This window comes from Salmo trutta, chromosome 22, assembly GCF_901001165.1.
Source record: "Salmo trutta chromosome 22, fSalTru1.1, whole genome shotgun sequence".
Lineage (NCBI taxonomy): Eukaryota > Metazoa > Chordata > Actinopteri > Salmoniformes > Salmonidae > Salmo > Salmo trutta.
Window position 1 is genome coordinate 22,260,548 of NC_042978.1, and position 21,625 is coordinate 22,282,172.

Sequence of the window (21,625 nt, forward strand, 5' to 3'; positions counted from 1 at the left end):
TTACAACCCAACACCGTGCAGGACGTTTGGCATTTGCCAGAGAACACCAAGATTGGCAAATTCACCACTGGCGTCCTGTGCTCTTCACAGACGAAAGCAGGTTCACACTGAGCACATGTGACAGACGTGACAGAGTCTGGAGACGCCGTGGAGAACGTTCTGCTGCCTGCAACATCCTCCAGCATGACCGGTTTGGCGGTGGGTCAGTCATGATGTGGGGTGGCATTTCTTTGGGGGGCCGCACAGCCCTCCATGTGCTCACCAGAGGTAGCCTGACTGCCATTAGGTACCGAGATGAGACCCTCAGACCCCTTGTGAGACCATATGCTGGTGCGGTTGGCCCTGGGTTCCTCCTAATGCAAGACAATGCTAGACCTCATGTGGCTGGAGTGTGTCAGCAGTTCCTGCAAGAGGAAGGCATTGATGCTATGGACTGGCCCGCCCGTTCCCCAGACCTGAATCCAATTGAGCACATCTGGGACATCATGTCTCGCTCCACCCACCAACGCCACGTTGCACCACAGACTGTCCAGGAGCATGCCCAGGCGTTGTAGGGAGGTCATACAGGCACGTGGAGGCCACACACACTACTGAGCCTCATTTTGACTTGTTTTAAGGACGTTACATCAAAGTTGGATCAGCCTGTAGTGTGGTTTTCCACTTTAATTTTGAGTGTGACTCCAAAGCCAGACCTCCATGGGTTGATAAATTGGATTTCCATTGATTATTTTTGTGTGATTTTGTTGTCAGCACATTCAACTATGTAAAGAAAAAAGTATTTAATAAGATTATTTCATTCATTCAGATCTAGGATGTGTTATTTTAGTGTTCCCTTTATTTTTTTGAGCAGTGTATTTTTATTTTACTGTTATTTTACCAGGTAAGTTGACTGAGAACACATTCTCATTTACAGCAACGACCTGGGGAATAGTTTCAGGGGATAGGAGGGGGATGAATGAGCCAATTGTAAGCTGGGGATGATTAGGTGGCCGTGATGGTATGAGGGCCAGATTGGGAATTTAGCCAGGACACCGGGGTTTACACCCCTACTCTTACGATAAGTGCAATGGGATCTTTAATGACCTCAGAGAGTCACGACACCCGTTTAACGTCCCATCCGAAAGACGGCACCCTATACAGGGCAGTGTCCCCAATCACAGCCCTGGGGCATTGGGATATTTTTTAGACCAGAGGAAAGAGTGCCTCCTACTGGCCCTCCAACACCATTTCCTGGGCTTGGGAGGAGATCAAGGAGGAGAAGACATCCTGGACATGGGAGGAAATCATGGAGGGACACAAAAGCCTTCCTTGGAAGCAGACGCAAGGAGATAAGGGAGGTCAGCGACGACGCCGGGGTTCGCGGTCACAACGAAAGCCCAAAAAACAGCCTCAACATTTTTCTGGGTGGGGGGGGCACACGGGGTGATCGGCGGAGCCGAGGAGTGAACCAGAGCCAGTCTGGGAGAAGATGGAGAAATTGGAGGAGAGTGAACGGAGAGAGTCGGAGACCGTCAGTGAGTTGATGGAGAAATTGGAGGAGAGAGAAAGGAGAGTTGTTGTGTTGGTGTATGATGCACGACATTCGCCCTAAGGAGCGTGTTATCAGTTTGATGCCACCTGAGTCAGCTCTCTGTACTCGTCCTGAGGAGCGTGCTATCAGTCTGGTAAAATCTGTGTCGGCTCCACTCACCAGGTCTCCAGTACGCCTCCCCAGCCCTGTACGTCCTGTGCCAGCTCTCCGCACTCGCCTTGAGGAGTGTGTCATCTGTCCGGTACCATGTGTGCCGGCTCTACGCACCAGGTCTCCAGTGCGCCTCCTCAGTCCGGCACGTCCTGTGCCTGCTCCACGCACTCGTCCTGAAGTGCGTGTCACCAGTCCGGTGCCCCCTGCACCGGCTCCATGCACTAGGCCTCCAGTGCGCATTCACAGTCCAGAGCTTCCGGCGACGGGTTCACAGTCCAGAGCTTCCGGCGACGGTCCCCAGTCCAGAGCTTCCGGCGACGGTCCCCAGTCCAGAGCTTCCGGCGATGGTCCCCAGTCCGGCGATGGTCCCCAGTTTTGTTGGGATCTTGTTTATGTGTGCCTGTGAGCACTACATTTGCTTCATGTTTCGTTCGTTCTTTATAGTTTTTGTGTGCGTTTCATTCAATAGACATGTGGAACCCATATCACGCTGCGCTTTGGTCCGAATGTTATTACGACGATCGTGACAGTTAGTGCAAAAAGGGTCAATGCAGATAGTTAATTGTTAACCAATAGCTAACTATTTAGCAGTCTTATGGCTTGGAGGTAGAAGTTGTTCAGGGTCCTGTTGGTTCCAGACATTGTGCATCAGTACCGCTTGCTGTGCGGTAGCAGAGAGAAGAGTCTATGACTTGGGTGGCTGGAGTCTTTGATAATTTTTAGGACCTTCCTGTGACACCACCTGGTAGAGAGGGCCTGGATGGCAGGGAGCTCGGCTCCAGTGATTTACTGGGCCGTACGCATTACCCTCTGTAGCGCAGTTGCCATACCAAGCGGTGATGAAGCCAGTCAAGATGCTCTCAATGGTGCAGCTGTAGAACTTTTTGAGGAACTGAGGGCCCATGCCAAATCTTTTCAGCCTCCAGAGGGGGAAGAGGCGTTGTCGTGCTCTCTTCACGACTATATTGATGTGTGTGGACCATGATAGATCCTTAGTGATGTGGACACCGAGGAACTTCAAGCACTTGACCCGCTCCACTACAGCCCCGTCAATGTGAATGGGGAAGTGCTCGGCCCTCCATTTCCTGTAGTCAGCGATCAGCTCCTTTGTCTTTCTTGAGCTTGAGGGAGAGGTTGTTTTCCTGGCATCACACTGCCAGGTCTCTGACCTCCTACCTATAGGATGTCTTGTAATTGTCGATAATCAGACCTACCACCTTCGTGTTGTTAGCAAACTTAATGATGGTGTTGGAGTTGTGCAGTCATGGGTGAACAGGGAGTAAAGAAGGGGACTAAGCACACTGCCGAGGGAACCTCATGTTGAGGGTCATCATGGCGGATGTGTTGTTGCCTACCCTAACCACCTGGATCCAGTTGCAGAGGGAGATGTTTAATCCTGGGGTCAGCTTAGTGATGAGCTTGGAGGGCACAACGGTGTTGAACGCTGAACAGCATGCTCGGGTAGGTGTTCCTGTTGTCCAGATGGGAAAGGGCAGTGTGGATTGCAATAGAGATTGCATCATCTGTGGATCTGTTGGGGCGGTACGCAAATTGGAGTGAGTCCAGGGTGTCTGGGTATATGGTGTTGATGTGAGCCATGACCAGCCTTTCAAAGCTTTTCATGGCTACAGATGTGAGTGCTACAGGGCGATAGTCATTTAGACAGGTTACGTTGGCGTTCTTGGGTACACAGACTATGGTGGTCTGCCTGACACATGTAAGTATTACAGACTGAGTCAGGGAGAGGTTGAAAATGTCAGAAGACACTTGCCAGCTGGTCAGCGCAAGCTCTGAGTATGTGTCCTGGTAATCCATCTGGCCCTGCAGCCTTGTGAATGTTTACCTGTTTAAAGGTCTTACATCAACTATGGAGAGCGTGATCACACAGTCATCCGAAAGAGCTGGTGCTCTCATGCATGGTTCAGTGTTGCTAGCCTCGAAGCGAGCCTAGAAGGTATTTAGCTTGTCTGGTAGGCTAGCGTCACTGGACAGATCGCAGCAGGGTTTCCCTTTGTAATCTGTGATAGTTTGCAAGACCTGCCACATCCGACGAGCATCAGAGCTGGTGTAGTAGGAATTGATCTTGGTCCTGTATTGATGCTTTACCCGTTTGATGGTTCGTCGGAGGGTGTAGCGGTTTAGTGTCACGCTCCTTGAAAGCGTAGGCCCTAGGCTTTAGCTCAGTGTGGATATTGCCTGTAATGCATGGCTTCTGGTTGGGATATGTACGTACGGTCACTGTGGGGCCCACGATGTCGATGCACTTATTAATGAACCCGGTGCCATTGGATGAATCCAGGAACATATTCCAGTCTGTGCTAGTGAAACAGTCCTGTAGTTTAGCATCCGATTCATGGGACCACTTCCGTATTGAGCGCATCACTGGTACTTCCTCTTTGAAGGAGGATAGAGTAATGGTCAGATTTGCCGATTGAAGGGCGAGGGAGAGCTTTGTATGTGTGTGGAGTAAAGGTGATCTAGAGGTTTTTTACCTTTACTTGCACAGGTGAAATGCTGGTAGAATAGAGGTAAAACGGATTTCAGTTTTCCTGCATTAAAGTCACCGGCCACTAGGAGCGCCGCCTCTGGTTGAGCATTTTCTTCTTTGCTTATGGCCCTATACATCTTCTTGAGTGTGGTTATACGGCCAGCATCGGTTGGCGGTGGTACAGTTGAAGTTGGAAGTTTACATACACTTAGGTTGGAGTCATTAAAACTCGTTTTTCAACCACTCCACAAATTTCTTGTTAAAAAACGATCGTTTCGGCAAGTCGGTTAGGACATCTGCTTTGTGCATGACACAAGTAATATTTCCAACAACTGTTTACGGACAGATTATTTCACTTATAATTCACTGTATCACAATTCCTGTGGGTCAGAAGTTTACATACACTAAGTTGACTGTGCCTTTAAACAACTTGGAAAAATCCAGAAAATTATGTCATGGCTTTAGAAGCTTCTGATAGGCTAATTGACATCATTTGAGTCGATTGGAGGTGTACCTGTGGATGTATTTCAAGGCCTACCTTCAAACTCAGTGCCTCCTTGCTTGACATCATGGGAAAATCAAAGGAAATCAGCCAAGACCTCAGAAAAAGAATTGTAGACCTCCACAAGTCTGGTTCATCATTGGGAGCATTTTTCAAATGCCTGAAGGTACCACATTAATCTCCACAAACAATAGTATGCAACTATAAACACCATGGGACCACGCAGCCGTCATACCGCTCAGGCAGGAGACGCGTTCTGTCTCCTAGAGATTATTGTACTTTGGTGCGAAAAGTGCAAATCAATCCCAGAACAACAGCAAAAGCCCTTGTGAAGATGCTGGAGGAAACCGGTACAAAAGTATCTATATCCACAATAAAACGAGTCCTATATCGACATAACCTGAAAGGACGTTCAGCAAGGAAGAAGCCACCGACCACAAAAAAGCCAGACTACGGTTTGCAACTGCACATGGAGACAAAGATCGTACTTTTTGGAGAGATGTCCTTTGGTCTGATAAAACAAAAATAGAACTATTTGGCCATAATGACCATCGTTATGTTTGGAGGAAAAAGCAGGAGGGTTGCAAGCCGAAGAACACCATCCCAACCGTGAAGCACGGGGGTGGCAGCATCATGTTGTGGGGGTGCTTTGCTGCAGGAGGGACTGGTGCACTTCACAAAATAGATGGCATCACGAGGCAGGAAATGATGTGGATATATTGAAGCAACATCTCAAGACATCAGTCAGGAAGTTAAAGCTTGGTCGCAAATGGCTCTTCCAAATGGCCAATGACCCCAAGCATACTTCCAAAGTTGTGGCAAAATGGCTTAAGGACAACAAAGTCAAGGTATTGGAATGGCCATCACAAAGCCCTGACCTCAGTCCTATAGAACATTTGTGGGCAGAACTAAAAAAGCGTGTGTGAGCAAGGAGGCTCAGTTACACCAGCTCTGTCAGGAGGAATGGGCCAAAATTCACCAAGCTTATTGTGGGAAGCTTGTGGAAGGCTACCCGAAACGTTTGACCCAAGTTAAACAATTTAAAGGTAATAATACTAATTGAGTGTATGTAAACGTATGACCCGCTGGGAATGTGATGAAATAAATAAAAGCTGAAATAAATCATTCTCTTTACTATTATTTTGACATTTCACATTCTTAAAATAAAGTGGTGATCCTAACTGTCCTAAGACAGGACATTTTTACTAGGATTAAATGTCAGGAATTGTGAAAAACTGAGTTGAAATGTATTTGGCTGAGGTGTATGTAAACGTCCGACTTCAACTGTAAATAGACAGCTATTTGTATTTATTATGGATCCCCATTAGCTACTGCCAAGGCAGCAGCTACTCTTCCTGGGGTCCTGCAAAATAAAGGCAGTTATATACAATTTTAAAAACATTACAATACATGCATTACAGAATTCACAACACACTAAGTGTGTGCCCTCAGACCTATACTCCACTTCCACATATCTACACTGCAAAATCCATGTGTACGTGTGTGTATAGTGTGTATGTTATCATGTGTGTGTATGCATGTGTCTGTGCCTATGTTTGTGTTGCTTTACAGTCCTGTTCCATAAGGTGTATTTTTACCTGCTTTTTAAATCTGATTCTACTGCTTGCATCAGTTACTTGATGTGGAATAGAGCTCCATGTAGTTATTGCTCTATGTAGTACTGTGCGCCTCCCGTAGTCTGTTCTGGACTTGGGGACTGTGAAGAGACCTCTGGTGGCATGTCTTGTGGGGTATGCATAGGTGTCCGGTACATTCAGTTTGTGAACACCTCTTACAAAAACAAGTAATGATGAAGTCAATCTCTCTTCCACTTTGATCCATGAGAGATTTACATGCATGTCATTAATGTTAGCTCTCTGTGTACTTTTAAGGGCCAACCGTGCTGCCCTGTTCTGAGCCAACTGCAATTTTCCCAAGTCCCTCTTTGTGGCACCTGACCACACTACTGAACAGTAGTATAGGTGCAACAAAACTAGGGCCTGTTGAACCTGCCTTGTTGATAGCATTGTTAAGAAGGCAGAGCAGCGCTTTATTATGGACAAACTTCTCCCCATCTTAGCTATTGTTGTATCAATATGTTCTGACCATGACAGTTTACAATCCAGGGTTACTCCAAGCAGTTTAGTCACCTCAACGTGCTCAATTTCCACATTATTCATTACAAGATGTAGTTGAGGTTTATTGTTTAGTGAATGATTTGTCCCAAATACAATGCTTTTAGTTTTGGAAATATTTAGGACTAACTTATTCCTTGCTACCCATTCCGAAACTAACTGCAGCTCTTTGTTAAGTGTTGCAGTCATTGCAGTCGCTCTAGTAGCTGACGTGTATACAGTAGTGTTAAGTCATCCACATACATAAACACACTGGCCTTACTCAAAGCCAGTTGCATGTCGTTAGTAAAGATTGAAAAATGCAAAGGGCCTAAACAGCTACCCTGGGGAATTCCTGATTCTACCTGGATTATGTTTGAGAGGCTTTCATTAAAGAACACCCTCTGGGTTCTGTTAGACAAGTAACTCTTTATCCACATTATAGCAGGGGGTGTAAAGCCATAACACATAAGTTTTTTCAGCAGCAGACTATGATCGATAATGTCATTAGCTGCACTGAAGTCTAACAAGACTGTACCACAATAATGTTATCATCAATTTCTCTCAGCCAATCATCAGTCAAGTGCGTAAGTGCTGTGCTTGTTGAGTGTCCTTCCCTATACACATGCTGAAATTCTGTTGTCAATTTGTTTACTGTGAAATAGCATTGTATCTGGTCAAACACCATTTTTTCCAGAAGTTTACAAAGGGTTGGTAACAGGCTGATTGGTCAGCTATTTGAGCCAGTAAAGGGGGTTTTACTATTCTTGGGTAGCGGAATGATTTTAGCTTCGCTCCAGGCCTGAGGGCACCCACTTTCTAGAAGGCTTAAATTGAAGATGTGGCAAATAGGAGTGGCAATATCATCCACTGTTATCCTCAGTAATTTTCCATCCAGATTGTCAGACCCCGGTTGTTGATAAACAACAATATTTCTTTCACCTCTTCCACACTGACTTTACGGAATTCAAAAGTACAATTCTTGTCTTTCATAATTTGGTCAGATATACTTGGATGTGTAGTGTTGCTGGCATGTCATCCCTAAGTTTGCTTATCTTGCTAATGAAAAAGTCATTAAAGTAGTTGGCAACATCAGTGGGTTTTGTGATAAATGAGCCATCTGATTCAATGAATGATGGAGCCGAGTTGGCTATTTCCCTCAAAATGTCATTTAAGGTGCTACAAAGCTTTTTACTCTCATTCTTTATATCATGTATCTTTGTTTCATAGTATAGTTTATTTTTCTTTAGTTTAGTCACATGATTTCTTAATTTGCAGTACGTTTGCCAATCAGTTGGGCTGCCAGACTTATTTGCCGTACCTTTTGCCTCATCCCTCTCAACCATATAATTTTTCAATTCCTCATCAATCCAAGGGGATTTAACAGTTTTTACAGTCATTTTCTTAATGGGTGTGTGGTTATTAGTAACTGGAATAAGCAATTTCATAAATGTGTCAAGTGCAGCATCTGGTTGCTCCTCATTACACACACCAGACCAGCAAATATTCCTTATATCATCAACATATGAATCACTACAAAACTTATTGTATGACCTCTTATACACTATATTAGGCCCAGCCTTTGGAACTTTGGTTTTCCTAGATATGGCTATTATATTGTGATCACTACATCCTTTGGATTTGGATACTGCTTTAAAGCAAACTTCTGCAGCATTAGTAAAGAAGTGATCAATACATGTTGAAGATGTCATTCCTGGGCTGTTTGTAAATACCCTGGTACTGTAGGTTCACTGACAACCTGAACCAGGTTGCAGGCACTGGTTACAGTTTGAAGTTTTTTCTTGAGTGGGCAGCTTGATGAGAGCCAGTCAATATTTAAATCACCCCAAAAATATACTTCTCTGTTGATATCACATACATTATCAAGAATTTCAGACATATTATCCAGATACTGACTGTTAGCACTTGGTGGTCTATAGCAGCTTCCCACAAGAATGGGCTTTAGGTGAGGCAGATGAACCTGTAGCCATATTACTTCAACAGTATTTAACATTAGATCATCTCTAAATACATGTCATAACCATGTATTGCTACCACTGTATCAAAGGTATTATCTAAATGAGTTTCAGAGATAGTCAGAATATGAATGTCATCTGTTACAAGCAAGTTATTGACTCCATGGACCTTGTTTCTCAGGCTGCATATGTTAATATGGGCTATTTTTAGTACTTTTCTGGGTTGCTTGATTGTTTTTAATGCTTTACTGGGAAGTTATTCAGAAGTAGATTTGGCCATGTTATTTTTATTGGAGCTGATAGTGCAGGGTGAGCTGCACAAACTGGTCTTCCTTCTAGGGCACACCGCCTCAGTGCTAACAGTGTAACTCAGGTTCATAGGCTCATGATTACTGCATACAATAGCTGTAGGATTAACAGAGGTATTCAGGGCAATTAGGGGACATAAATTAAGTTACTTACATTGTGTCTGCCAATGCCCCTAGTATAATGTACATTTGATGCAGCATTATGACGACTCATTGTCACAATGGTAGGGATTAACTGAGCTGGTCTTGGGTCATTGATAAGTCATTGTCTTTACGCAGCCTTGAAATGCATGGACAGAGTCCAGGAGTCAAGATGACTTGGATGAAAAATATAGTTGAAAAAAACAGTATGGTCTACAGTTTATCATGAGGTATTCTAACCTAGGCGAGCAGAACCTCAAGACTTCCTTAATATTTGAGATCGTGCACCAGTTGTTGTTAACAAAGAGACACAGAAAACCAAAGTTCCGAAGGCTGGGCCTAATATAGTGTATAAGAGGTCATACAATAAGTTTTGTAGTGATTCATATGTTGATGATATAAGGAATATTTGTTGGTCTGGTGTGTGTAATGAGGAGCAACCAGATGCTGCACTTGACACATTTATGAAATAGCTTATTCCAGTTACTAATAAGCACACACCCATTAAGAAAATGACTGTAAAAACTGTTAAATCCCCTTGGATTGATGAGGAATTGAAAAATTATATGGTTGAGAGGGATGAGGCAAAAGGTACGGCAAATAAGTCTGGCAGCCCAACTGATTGGCAAACGTACTGCAAATTAAGAAATCATGTGACTAAACTACACCACCGGTCAAAAGTTTTAGAACACCTACTCATTCAAGGATTTTTCTTTATTTTTACAATTTTCTATATTGTAGAATAATAGTGAAGACATCAAAACTATGAAATAACACATATGGAATCATGTAGTTATCTTTAGCTCACTCAAACATAGTTCACCATTTTATTTATTGTTTTATATGTAATGTTGGTGCTTTGGTGTGTTTTGACTCTAGGAAGAGTAGCTGCTGCCTTGGCAGGAACTAATTGGGATCCCTAATAAATACAAATACACCACCTCCCCTGAGCTTCCCCAACGCCACCCTTCTGTCCTGCTGATGTATAGAAAACCAGCTATATTTACCTTAACCTTGTTCAGACACGACTCTGAGAAACATAGGATATTACAGTTCTTCAGATCACATTGAAATGACAGTCCAGTTTATTCTCCAGTGATTACACGTTCTCCAATAGAACAGAGGGTAGAGGCGATTAATCCACTCTCCAACATAGTCTTATCAGGTATCCCACACGCCGGCCTCTATAGTCAAGTCTTCTCCTTCGAGTGTCAGGGATTTGAGCCTGGTCTGGGATAATCAATAATCATGTCTTTCACCTCTGACTCATTGAAGTAGAAGTCTTCGTCCAAATCGGGGTTAGTGATAACTGTTTTGATGTCCAGAAGCTCTTTTCAGTCATAGGAAACGATGGCGGAAACATTATGTACAACAACAGTGACGATCAGTGCAAAAAAACACACAAAATAGCACAATTGGTCAGGAGCCTGTAAAACGGCCGCTATTCACACCAGCGCCAATAGCACCAAAAAATAACAAAAACAAAAGTATCCCTTTAAGATCACGAGTGTAAGGTAAACACTCACAGGAAATGAGGGCACGTGTGCTCCCTCTCCGGCCTCTAGGTCACCAGGCTGCTAGTTATGGCGCACACCTGTCGCCATCATTACGCGCATCTGCACATAATGACACTCACCTAAACTCCATCCCCTCCTTGATTATCTGCTCTATATATATCAATCCCTTTGGTTCCTTCCCCATGCATCATTGTTTCTGTTTCATGTCTATGTGTTGTTCGTGTCTCTTGTTTTGTATTATGTTTTCATTTATTTATTAAAACGCTCACTCCCTGAACTTCCTTCCAGACTCACATCGTTACAGTATGGAAGTAAATCCAAGATGGATTTTTTTCAACTTTGGTGAGTCTATTGATCAAGGGACTATTTACATAACAATTATGTTTTTTACATTTTAAGTATGGTCTTAGTGTTCCTTTATTTTGCTTCTTAATTAGCACTTCATAAATAATTAATTGGCCATGAAAGTAGTCAGTTTCCAATTCAAAAAAGTGATAGCCCATGAAATGAACAGTTGCCCCCAATAGGCTGAGGGACATTAATTACTAGTGTGGGTTGCCCAAAGACAGACTTCAAAACTGACAGCAAGAGCACGAACAAACTTTGTCTAACTCCTTCATTAAATATTTTGAGAGGTATCATTGCTCCCCCTGCCTACAGTGTATTCTCACTGATACGCCAGAGGACATTGATCTTTTCTTAAAATAACAAATGACTGCCACAGAAATAGTGATCATATTTAAGCGCCAAACTATTCAGTTCATTAGGGCCACTCTTCCCCCTGGGTATTTTGTATTGATTGGCGAGGACAGTGGTGGAAAAAGTAACCAATTGTCATACTTGAGTAAAAGTAAAGATACTTTAATAGAAAATGACTCAAGTAAAAGTCACCCAGTAAAATACTACTTGAGTAAAAGTCTAAAAGTATTTGGTTTTAAATATACTTAGTTATAAATCATTTCAAAGTGCTTATATTAAGCAAACCAGACAGCACAATGTTTTTTTATTTACGGATAGCCAGGGGCACACTACAACACTCAGACATCATTTACAAATGAAGAATTTGTGTTTAATGAGTCTGCCAGATCAGAGGCAGTAGGGATGCCCAGGGATGTTTTCTTGATAAGTGCGTGAATTGGGCCATTTTCCTGTCCTGCTAAGCATTCAAAATGTACTTTTGGGTGTCAGGGAAAATGTGTGGAGTAAAAAGTACATTATTTTCTTTAGGAATGTAGTGAAGTAAAAGTTGTCAAAAACATGCATAGTAAAGTACAGATACCCCCCAAAAACTACTTAAGTAGTACTTTAAAGTATTTTTACTTAAGTACTTTACACCACTGGGCGAGGGTCATGGGGCTATACTCTGCCCTCTCTCAATATGAATTCTCAAAGATGTATGGACGTATAGACTATAAAGACACCACAGTTACTTAGCTAAAACTTGTTGGCAATTTGTTGCATATATCATGAATATTTCAAATATTTTCACTGAGGTAAACATGTCGATATGACAAACAATGGACAGCAAATGTCTAATAAAAGTAAGTTATTCTAGTTTATTTAATCCATCTGAACGGGAAAACAAAATATGATTTTTCACAGTATATTTTTCCATGTCCACAAACTGTCAGCCTACTAAACACATAGGCCTAGCTGTTAGGGAGGCTTTGGTCCTAGGGAATAGGGTTTAATGCTTATCCCTACAGCCCCTGGAGCTGCCACAAATGGAGGCAGCAAGTGACACATTGAAGGTGTTGGTATGACAGCAGCTTGCCTGTGGGATTGCACCAGAGGCCAGTGTCGTTCGTGTGTGATGTTTGACAGATAATAGCAGATAAACCCATGCCCAAACAGAAGTTAGCCCGCTGAGGGACAGGCGGCATATGAGGAGGAACTGTGCCTTTAGCCATTCAGCAGGATCCTGAAGCCAAATATACAAGTCAAGGACACTCAGGGTCATCTCACAAACACCTTCTCAGCATCAGTTTATATGTCTGTAACTGGAGCTTGAAATTGATTTTGAGCTTATGAGATATGATAGCTGAGTGATTGAATTAATGTCCAAAGAGCTAAGTCATGTTTTTGGTTCTTGCTGTTTTATTTTTTGAGAAATACCTCATACAATGCAATTCGTTTGTGTATGCCGCCTACAACGTAGAGGGGGATCTAAGTTCTTGGAACTGAAAATGAATACACACAGGCTATTTCAAATGGATACTCACATTTGTTTAACGGCTTGGTCAATTTTCAATCAGAGTAATAACACATTTTTGCGGCACACTGTTTTGTTCCCTGCTTCGTTTCAATGAGCAAAAGCAGAGAAACAAAAGGTCCATAATGAAACATCCAACGCAAAGAGACATTACATTTCACAACAGATATTTCTCAGTAAAGAAGGGCCACTTCAAAATGAGCTAACGGAGCAAGATTCCCTTTTGATGGCGACAAGCATCTCCTTTCACATCCAGATAATGGAGGCAAGTTAATATGACACCGTGAAAACACAGCTCATCTTGGGCTGTTAGAACATGTAAATGTCAGAGGGGAAAGGGAACATGGAGACATGATCTGATAACCAGGTGCTACACGGAGCAGCAGATACAGCCTGACAGCTAGCTGCTCCTTATTGAGCCAACACACGATGCCACTGCTAAGTAAGAGACTGAGAAAAGGCTAATGAAGTGACCCTGCAAACAAGCCTGCCTGGTCGACAGGTAACCATATCAACCATATTAGCCCAGCAGCTGTGAAAGAGAGCCTGAGCAGGTCGCAGAGCAGAGACTGCTGCTGTTCAATGGGTGCTATGGTTGTTGCACAACTTCACACAACCACACCAGCCCCCACCAACTCAATCCACACAGGACAGACACCACGGAATCAACCCTTACTGGAGATACAAAAGGCACCCAGGAACAAAAATCCAATCTATTTTTTCTATAAGGATTTGCTACACAGCAGTGCTCAGCAACAGTGGTGGCTCTGGTGACAAAGAAATAATCACAGCTGTCTTCCCTGTTGGAGCAAAGATGGTGTTAAAATGTTGTTTACGTTTTCCAACATCTTCTTTCTTCAAAAAAGACAGAGGGAGTTACCCGGAAAGCAATGTTATGAATTATCATTTAGTGTCCTTTGAGTTTTAGCTTTGTTGTTCACATGCCAAACACGAAAACCGTGGCTGATTATGTGAAGAGTGTGAAATTGTGGTATTTGCAAGGCAGGGAATATTTGCTCTAGGCATTAGTAGTCAAAAATATTGAGTGTAAGAAAGAGACATGATTTTAAATAATGGTTTAATGATGCATATTTTCTAAATATCTTTCCCTACTGTGGACCTCACTCGTCTTAGCCTGCTGAATTATCACTCTCATTCTCAATTCATTAGCAGGCTCTTGCTTATTTAGCCACGCTTCTGAGAGGGTTTCGAAAAAATCTACTGGAAAATAGTGAATATAAGGCAGCCAGAGAAGAGAGAGCCCCCTCCACTGCTCAGCCGTCTCTTTGTTGTGTTGTATTCTTTCCTTCATTAAAACGATAGCAAAGTCCCCTATAATGAATTTCAGGGAGATAAAATATGCAAATTCACAGCGAAAGGATATAATTAGGGCAATAATAGAAAGTGTTGTTTTCACAGCTGCTCATTTATACAAAGCCCTGATAGTGTTTTATAAATAATGTCCCTCTCTATCTCAGCAAGGCGCTAAGTCCCTGCGTTCCATTAAAGACACATCTCTCCGCTCCAGCCCAGCTCCAGAGCCCAGGTATTGAGAGCAGGCCTGTGCAGCTGTCCCGCTGCCAAGCTGGCTGAAGCCCTAGAGTCCCATCCACACACAGAGCAGAGGCCTGTCCTGGGGAGCCTAGCCGGTAGCCAGCCACTGGGCCTCTCACCAGTGGATATCACACTAGCAGACTCGGACTGAAAGCTATACAGCCTCTCAGAAGTCTGGCATGATACAATGTGATGCCACTAGGAAAAATAAATGCACAAATGGGCTCTTTCAGTTTCAGCTTTTCACAAGGAATGAATAGCTTTCTGTATAGGCCTACATCTAGTCTACTCCAGACTCCAGTTGTCTAACTTGGAGTGGCATGTGTTAAACAGAGATAAAAAGTGACATACTGTTGCTTATCTGTAAATGAAAACTGAGGGACAATACAACATTGTGCAAAACATACTGACTGTCACATCATGCATAAGAGGTGTGAGGGAACCTGTCAAGATTTCTCCCCACAACAGCCCACCTATCCTCGGGCTAATTTGTTTATGAGGCCTTTGTTCTGAGGCATGTGTGGTAATTGTGAGATTGAGATAAATGAAGAGGAACTGAAAGGTATTGAGTGATCGAGAGAGAAGGAAAGATAGATAGAAAGAGCGAGCGTTGAGAGGGGCCCTCTATAGATGTTGTGATTCTGGATGGCTAGATTGCAAGCAAGAATGACAAACTGCTATGTGGGGAATCGTAAGTGGCTCAGTTCAGCTTGTCCTTGACACCATGTCTTGTTTTGAGGTGTTTTGACTGATTTCATGTCAATGCTAATAATTATTGCTAAAACTCTCTAGCTAGCTAACCAACAACTGTAAAGATATATTTGAGAGGATACAAGTTCTCATTGTGCAAATGTATTTATGTTTTCAATAAACATTGGAGACCAAACATACTGTAGCTTACATGTTGTCAACAATCTAAGCCCCATGGTTGCCCCATGGTTGCGATAATTGTTTTTGTTGCTTAACAGCCAACCTGTGTATAGTAATATCAGGGCCCTGAGAGAGTGGAGTCCCACAGCCCTAGAGAGACTGAAGACTGAGACTGAAGAGAAACGACCATACCATTAGAGGACATCTGAAGGTTTCCTATTATCTGCTCCGAGGCCTCGCACATCTATCCAAATCTCATGAATGTGATTGACCTTTTTCCCCCTGTAATGCACAGAGCATATGAAGGGGAAAAGAGACTTAACACAGCCAAGCTAAGTTAATTTTGTTCAACACACTATTGTAGGGAGTCCAGATATATGAAAAGGTCATTGAGATCAATAGATTGACAATATGTTCTCAAAAAACTGTGACCACCCAAAGCCTATTCTCCCAGCATTTGTGTGAATAAAGGTTTCTGGGTACAGTATATTTTGGTCAGAGAGTGTAGATACTGCAGGTGTTTAGTTTAGCACCTTTCCTCTCTTCCTGGGCACACCGCTGTGTGTGTGTTAGTGTACCATTGTGGTGAAAACAATGGCTAGGGCTAATCATTATTTAGTTGTGGCAGGTCTGGAAAGGTCAGCAGTCTGAAATGTCAGACTTCAATAGACCCAGATGCACATCGCTCCGCTCAAGTGTCCAATTAAAGACGGAATACCGAGGTTGTGGGGGAAGCACACTTCAGACAGAGGGGCTAATGAGGGCCCCTGGACGGAGGCTGGGGCCAGCATGGCTGATGCTGATCCATGGAGCATCCTGGAGCCCTCCCCTCTCACATACACCATCACCCACTGAGCTGCATGGGCCCTGTGAACCACTGAGGGTCTCTCCTCCTCTGACCCTCCCTCAGACCCCCACACCCACGGCCATGGCCCCACTTGATCTTATTAGTGTCCTCACACCTCCAGCACCGTCTGCAGCCCCGCTGCCCGACTGCACGTACTGTAAGAGAAAGAGGAGAGTGGAGAGATATCTTGGAGAGAGGATAGAAAGGGAGGGATTGAAAAGATAGGAGAGAAAAGATAGGGAGAGAAGAAGAGATCGAGTCTCCTTTAATCTTGGGGCAGAAAGGGAGAGAGTGTCCTCTTGTTGTTGCCTCCGTATCAGCCTCATTCATCTAAAAGCACAGGCTGTTTTCCATACAACGGGCATAATAACCTTACCACAGACTGCAAGGGCCCAGTGAAGAGTCACAGGTGGGGGGGAAGTGAGCAGTGCTTTTTTCTATTTGACTCCTTATTGTTCTCCCACTGTGATTTGTAATAAGCACAGTGCAGGTCCATACAATATGTCTGCAAGGAGTACAGCACAGCAGTCCTGCCTGTATACGCAGCCAAAATAAAATAAAAACCAGGAAACTAACCAGACTGGCCAATGCATTGAGCAGAAGAGTTGTCACTTAAAAAAGACAAAGACCCTGATATGACATATAATGCTCTGCATGTCTGATTGTCCTTTTCAGAGTTGTCAAGGTCAGAGATAGTCTTTCCTGGGCATGGGGAACAGATGCCAAATAAATCTGTGAAATTAGCAGGCTCCACGTGCCTCCCTCACATAAGCATTATTTTAATCAAAGCATATTAGACCATCCAGATCATTTAGACATAATAGGCACTGTATCATTTCTGGCGTACCCATCTGTTTCCTCTCGCCATCTCTGCAATTTGCTCCATCACCCAGCTGCTTTTACAAGACATTGGGTTCGCCTTCCCCAGCAAAGGCTCTTTAGAGCAGCACCAGTCCAACTGGGGCGCTCCAGATCACAACACATCGCAGCTCCGCTGAGCAGCAGACACATGCTGTTTCATGATACCATATAATATGAAAATAATAGAGTTATTCCCATTAAATCCAATGAAATGAAAATAAACATAATAGATGTGTTGATGTCTTCATTCACATTGCTATATCATCGTGCAGACGTTTTGAACAAAGCAATGACACCAGGGTGTCTGGTAACTGATCCTGTAGTGCCCCATTATCCAGGAAACCTTTATCTTTTCACGTGTACTCTGTGCTTGTAGTCACTATCAACTCTGCAAACAGAAGTTGTTTTCTGTCCACTGTTTTTTTCTGTCTAATGTCAACACTCACTCTCTCTCTCACACACACCCCATCAGCATCAGTAGAGTTAGGAAACACTGGGCACTCACCAGGGCTGGTGATGGTTAGGAGGTCAAGACGTCGCTGTTGCTGTAAGGAAAAGAGAAGAGAAGCAAGGTCAGAAGGTCTTAGGGCGGAAATGGGTTGGTCAAGTCGAAATCTCTCCAAAACAAATAAAATGCCAAATTAGAGTATACGTAACATGTATGCTACATTATATTATGGGCATACGCATATAGCAAGTAACATCTGTTTGTGACTGGACACAAACAGCCATTTACTGTTTATCTCAGTCGTAAAACTGGTCGGCATCAGTTTATTATTTTTGCACAAGGCATTAGTTTGTCTGATCCATTTCCAACATTCGTTCTCTGTGTTGTCTCTATTGCAGCCAGGGGAATGTGCCTTGCCTGTCCGCTCGGCCTGTGTGATGGAGTGTTTATGAGAGTGTGCCCAATTTTACACTTCATGTCTCTAGTTTGGAGAGGGGGGCCAGAAGAGGTGCTAGCTCACCCCCCTCTTTAACCCTCTGCCAAGGCTGCAGGCTCCTGAGTGCTGCATTAATCAACACCTTCTCCCTCTCTTACACTGTGTGTCACTGAGGAACCAGATCATGCACCACAGGCTAGGGAGGTGTGTGTGTGTGTGTGTGTGTGTGTGTGTGTGTGTGTGTGTGTGTGTGTGTGTGTGTGTGTGTGTGTGTGTGTGTGTGTTTGTGTATTCACGCGATGCTACATATTTTTTGTCATTCCGTTGATTGGATGCTGATGATAGGTTCACCTGCTGGACCACAGACTGTGATCAATGCAAATGTAATCAGAGGATGAAGCCAACTCCTTAGCATCTTAATGTAAAAACACACATATGTATCCCTCCAAAGCAAACAGTGCTTCAGGTCCACTCTCACCATATGGACAAGAGTCAGAACCTCTCAGATGCACTAAACACATTTCAGATGAATGCATAGTGAGTGTTGTGGAGTATAGAGAGAGGGAGGACGTGGTAGTCGAGGCAGCAGAGGTCACTGTGACAGCATGAGAGCAACCAGCCCCAGTAAGACACCTGTGTAGGCTGTTGACTCACCACTTATTTGATATGGAGCCACTGCACTAATCAATATCAAAACATAAAGATGTATCTAGACCTCACTGTTGCTACATATACATATTGTAACACAGAGAATGCTATCTTAGCTTACATTACATGAGACATATCATGAACTCAAAGCAATTTTGAGGATTTAAAAAATGATGTTATGTCATTTGAGAGGAAAATGTATACCGCAGTGGACAAATTATTAAATCAAAATTCCAACATGATCTTTTTTGTCCATTGATTGATTTCTGTAATAAAGTCATTTTGAAATTATTCTATCCTAATTCATAAATTACCTCGCTCTGATTTTGTTTGAATAACCAACAGGCTGATGTTCATGCAGAACTCCTATTTAGAACTTTGTATCGCCCTCTACTGGCAGTCTGTTACTCTGCAAGTGAAAGTGGGGAGGAAGAAAAACAATGATTCCTCTTGTCAAGACACACTCTCTTTGGGAAAGTAAGGCTGGCTGTGTGATCAAAATCACTGGAGTATGTCCATGTTATTAAAATCAGTCCCCTGAAAACATTCAACACGGCATATTCAGACCGATTACCTCTAAGTACAAAACTATGCTCAGTACAAGATACAGCATTCAGAGAATATTGTGTACATGAAGACATTTCCCTTGTAACTAATTCACAAAAATCCATCAAAATGTCACATGACAATTCATTCTGGTGTTGCCTGAATACTCAGTTCAGTGAAATAAAGAGAGTAGAAACCATATTCATACAGGTGTGAAAACCCATTCACAACAGCTCTCAGTAAAATAATATTGATCTGCCATATACTGTACGTCACTGTAACGAGCCAGTCCATATCACAGGGTTACTGTGTGCCACTGGCCAGCCTGGAGAGGAACTGAGGAGGATTTGCCAAACTGTATTTCAGCCTGGTCCAATCCTGTACCCTGACGCTGCTTATCCTGAGATAATTAATCTACAGTGAATTAGAGTATTATAGCACACTAACACTGCTCGCATCACTCTCTCATTGTCACTCCTTACATGGATAAGGTGCTTAGTGTTTCCCAGGAAGAGAGAGAGGGAGAGAGAGAGAGAGAGAGAGAGAGAGAGAGAGAGAGAGAGAGAGAGAGAAAGAGAGAGCGAGAGAGAAGAATCACATTAGGAAAGGCAATCCTGGGCAGAAAATAGGATTGTATTAATCTTTATCAAACGCAGCCAAGAGCTGTGGAATCACAGCACCCAATACACCCTCTGCCAGCACAGCCACCACGCGGAGTCCGTGTCCAGTGCTCCAACGCTGTCACAGGGCTTAACCAAGGCCTGATATAGAATGATACTGTGTCAGAGTGTGTGTGTGCATGTGTACATCAAGTTGACAGTGCTGATCATTTCCAGTGGCCCAGCCAGAGTCTAAGATTAATGGGTGGAACAGGTTAAATGGCTGTGAGGCTGGGAACAGACTGTAGGTTGCCAATACACCTACCCAGCTGTCATGGTAACACTTAAACCCCCAATGTTACTACTAAAGGTACCAGTGTCACACCATAGCAAACAAACACAAGATCATGTTTAAAGGACTTAGAGGTTGGGTTTTTATTTATGTTTTAGTAATTTAATAAACATTCTTATCTAAAGTGACTTAAGTACCTTGTTCAAGGGCACATCGACAGATTTTTCACCTAGTCGGCTCGGGGATTCGAACCAGCGCCCTTTCAGTTACTGGCCCAAAACTCTCAAATGCTAGGCTACTTGCCACTCCAGTAAATTAGGATTGTCATGATTGATCTTACTTCCTTGCAACTTCTGAAACCTCTGGCTCTTGCCTTGCAATTAGAGTGTGGGCCAGTAACCGAAAGGTTGCTGGTTCGACTACCTGAGCCGACAAGGTGAAAAATCTGTCCATCTGCCCTTGTGCAAGGTACTTGACCCTAATTTGTTCCAGGGGCGCTGTACTACTATGGCTGACCCTGTAAAACAACACATTTCACTGCACCTATTCAGTGTATGTGACAATAAAACATATACAGGTAACTGCCAAAATAAAGGAAGCACCAAAATAAAGTGTCTTAATCGGGCATTGGGCCGCCACGAACCAGAACAGCTTCAATCCACCTTGGCATAGATTCTACAAGTGTCTGGAACTCTACTGGAGGAATGCGTCATTCTTCCAGGAGAAATTCCATTATTTGGTGTTAGTTGATGGTGGTGGAAAACGCTGTCTCAGGTGCCGTGTGGATGGGGGCATTGTCATCGTATGGGGGCATAGCCATCGTAGCCAAAATAATGATCTGCACAGCATTTTATACATGACCCTAAGCATGATGGGATGTTAATTGCTTAATTAACTCAGGAGGCACACCTGTGTATACTTTGTTTCCCTCATTTACGTAGTGCTTCCATTACTGGCAGTTACCTTATATATATATATATATATATATATACAGTATATATAAACTACCGTTCAAAAGTTTGGGGTCACTTAGCAATGTCCTTGTTTTTGAAAGAAAAGCAAATATTTTGTCCATTAAAGTAACATCAAATTGATCAGAAATACAGTGTAGACATTGTTCATGTTGTAAATGACTATTGTAGCTGGAAACGGCAGATTTCTTATGAAATATCTACATAAGCGCACAGAGGCCCATTATCAGCAACCATCACTCCTGTGATGTCAACAGTGAAGAGGTGACTCCGGGATGCTGGCCTTCTAGGTAGAGTTGCAAAGAAAAAGCCATATCCCAGACTGGCCAATAAAAATAAAAGATTAATATGGGCAAAAGAACACAGACACCTGACAGAGGAACTCTGCCTAGAAGGCCAGCATCCCGGAGTCGCCTCTTCACTGTTGACGTTGGGACTGATGTTTTGTGGAAACTATTTAATGAAGCTGCCAGTTGAGGACTTGTGAGGCATCTGTTTCTCAAACTAGACACTCTAATGTACTTGTCCTCTTGCTCAGTTGTGCACCGGGGCCTCCCACTCCTTTTTCAATTCTGGTTACGGCCAGTTTGCGCTGTTCTGAGAAGGGAGTA

The 21,625-nt window shown here is 43.3% G+C and overlaps 1 protein-coding gene across 3 annotated transcripts in view; it reads right to left on the bottom strand.

The window, feature by feature from the left end:
* The window catches only part of agbl4 (AGBL carboxypeptidase 4), a 405,619-nt gene that overhangs the window by 125,446 nt on the left and 258,548 nt on the right, over positions 1 to 21,625 (bottom strand). For all 3 annotated transcript variants that reach the window (XM_029707237.1, XM_029707235.1, XM_029707236.1), the window contains one exon: positions 17,580 to 17,619. In XM_029707237.1, coding sequence (XP_029563097.1) covers positions 17,580 to 17,619 — 40 coding nt within the window. The remainder of the gene's footprint in view (positions 1 to 17,579; positions 17,620 to 21,625) is intronic.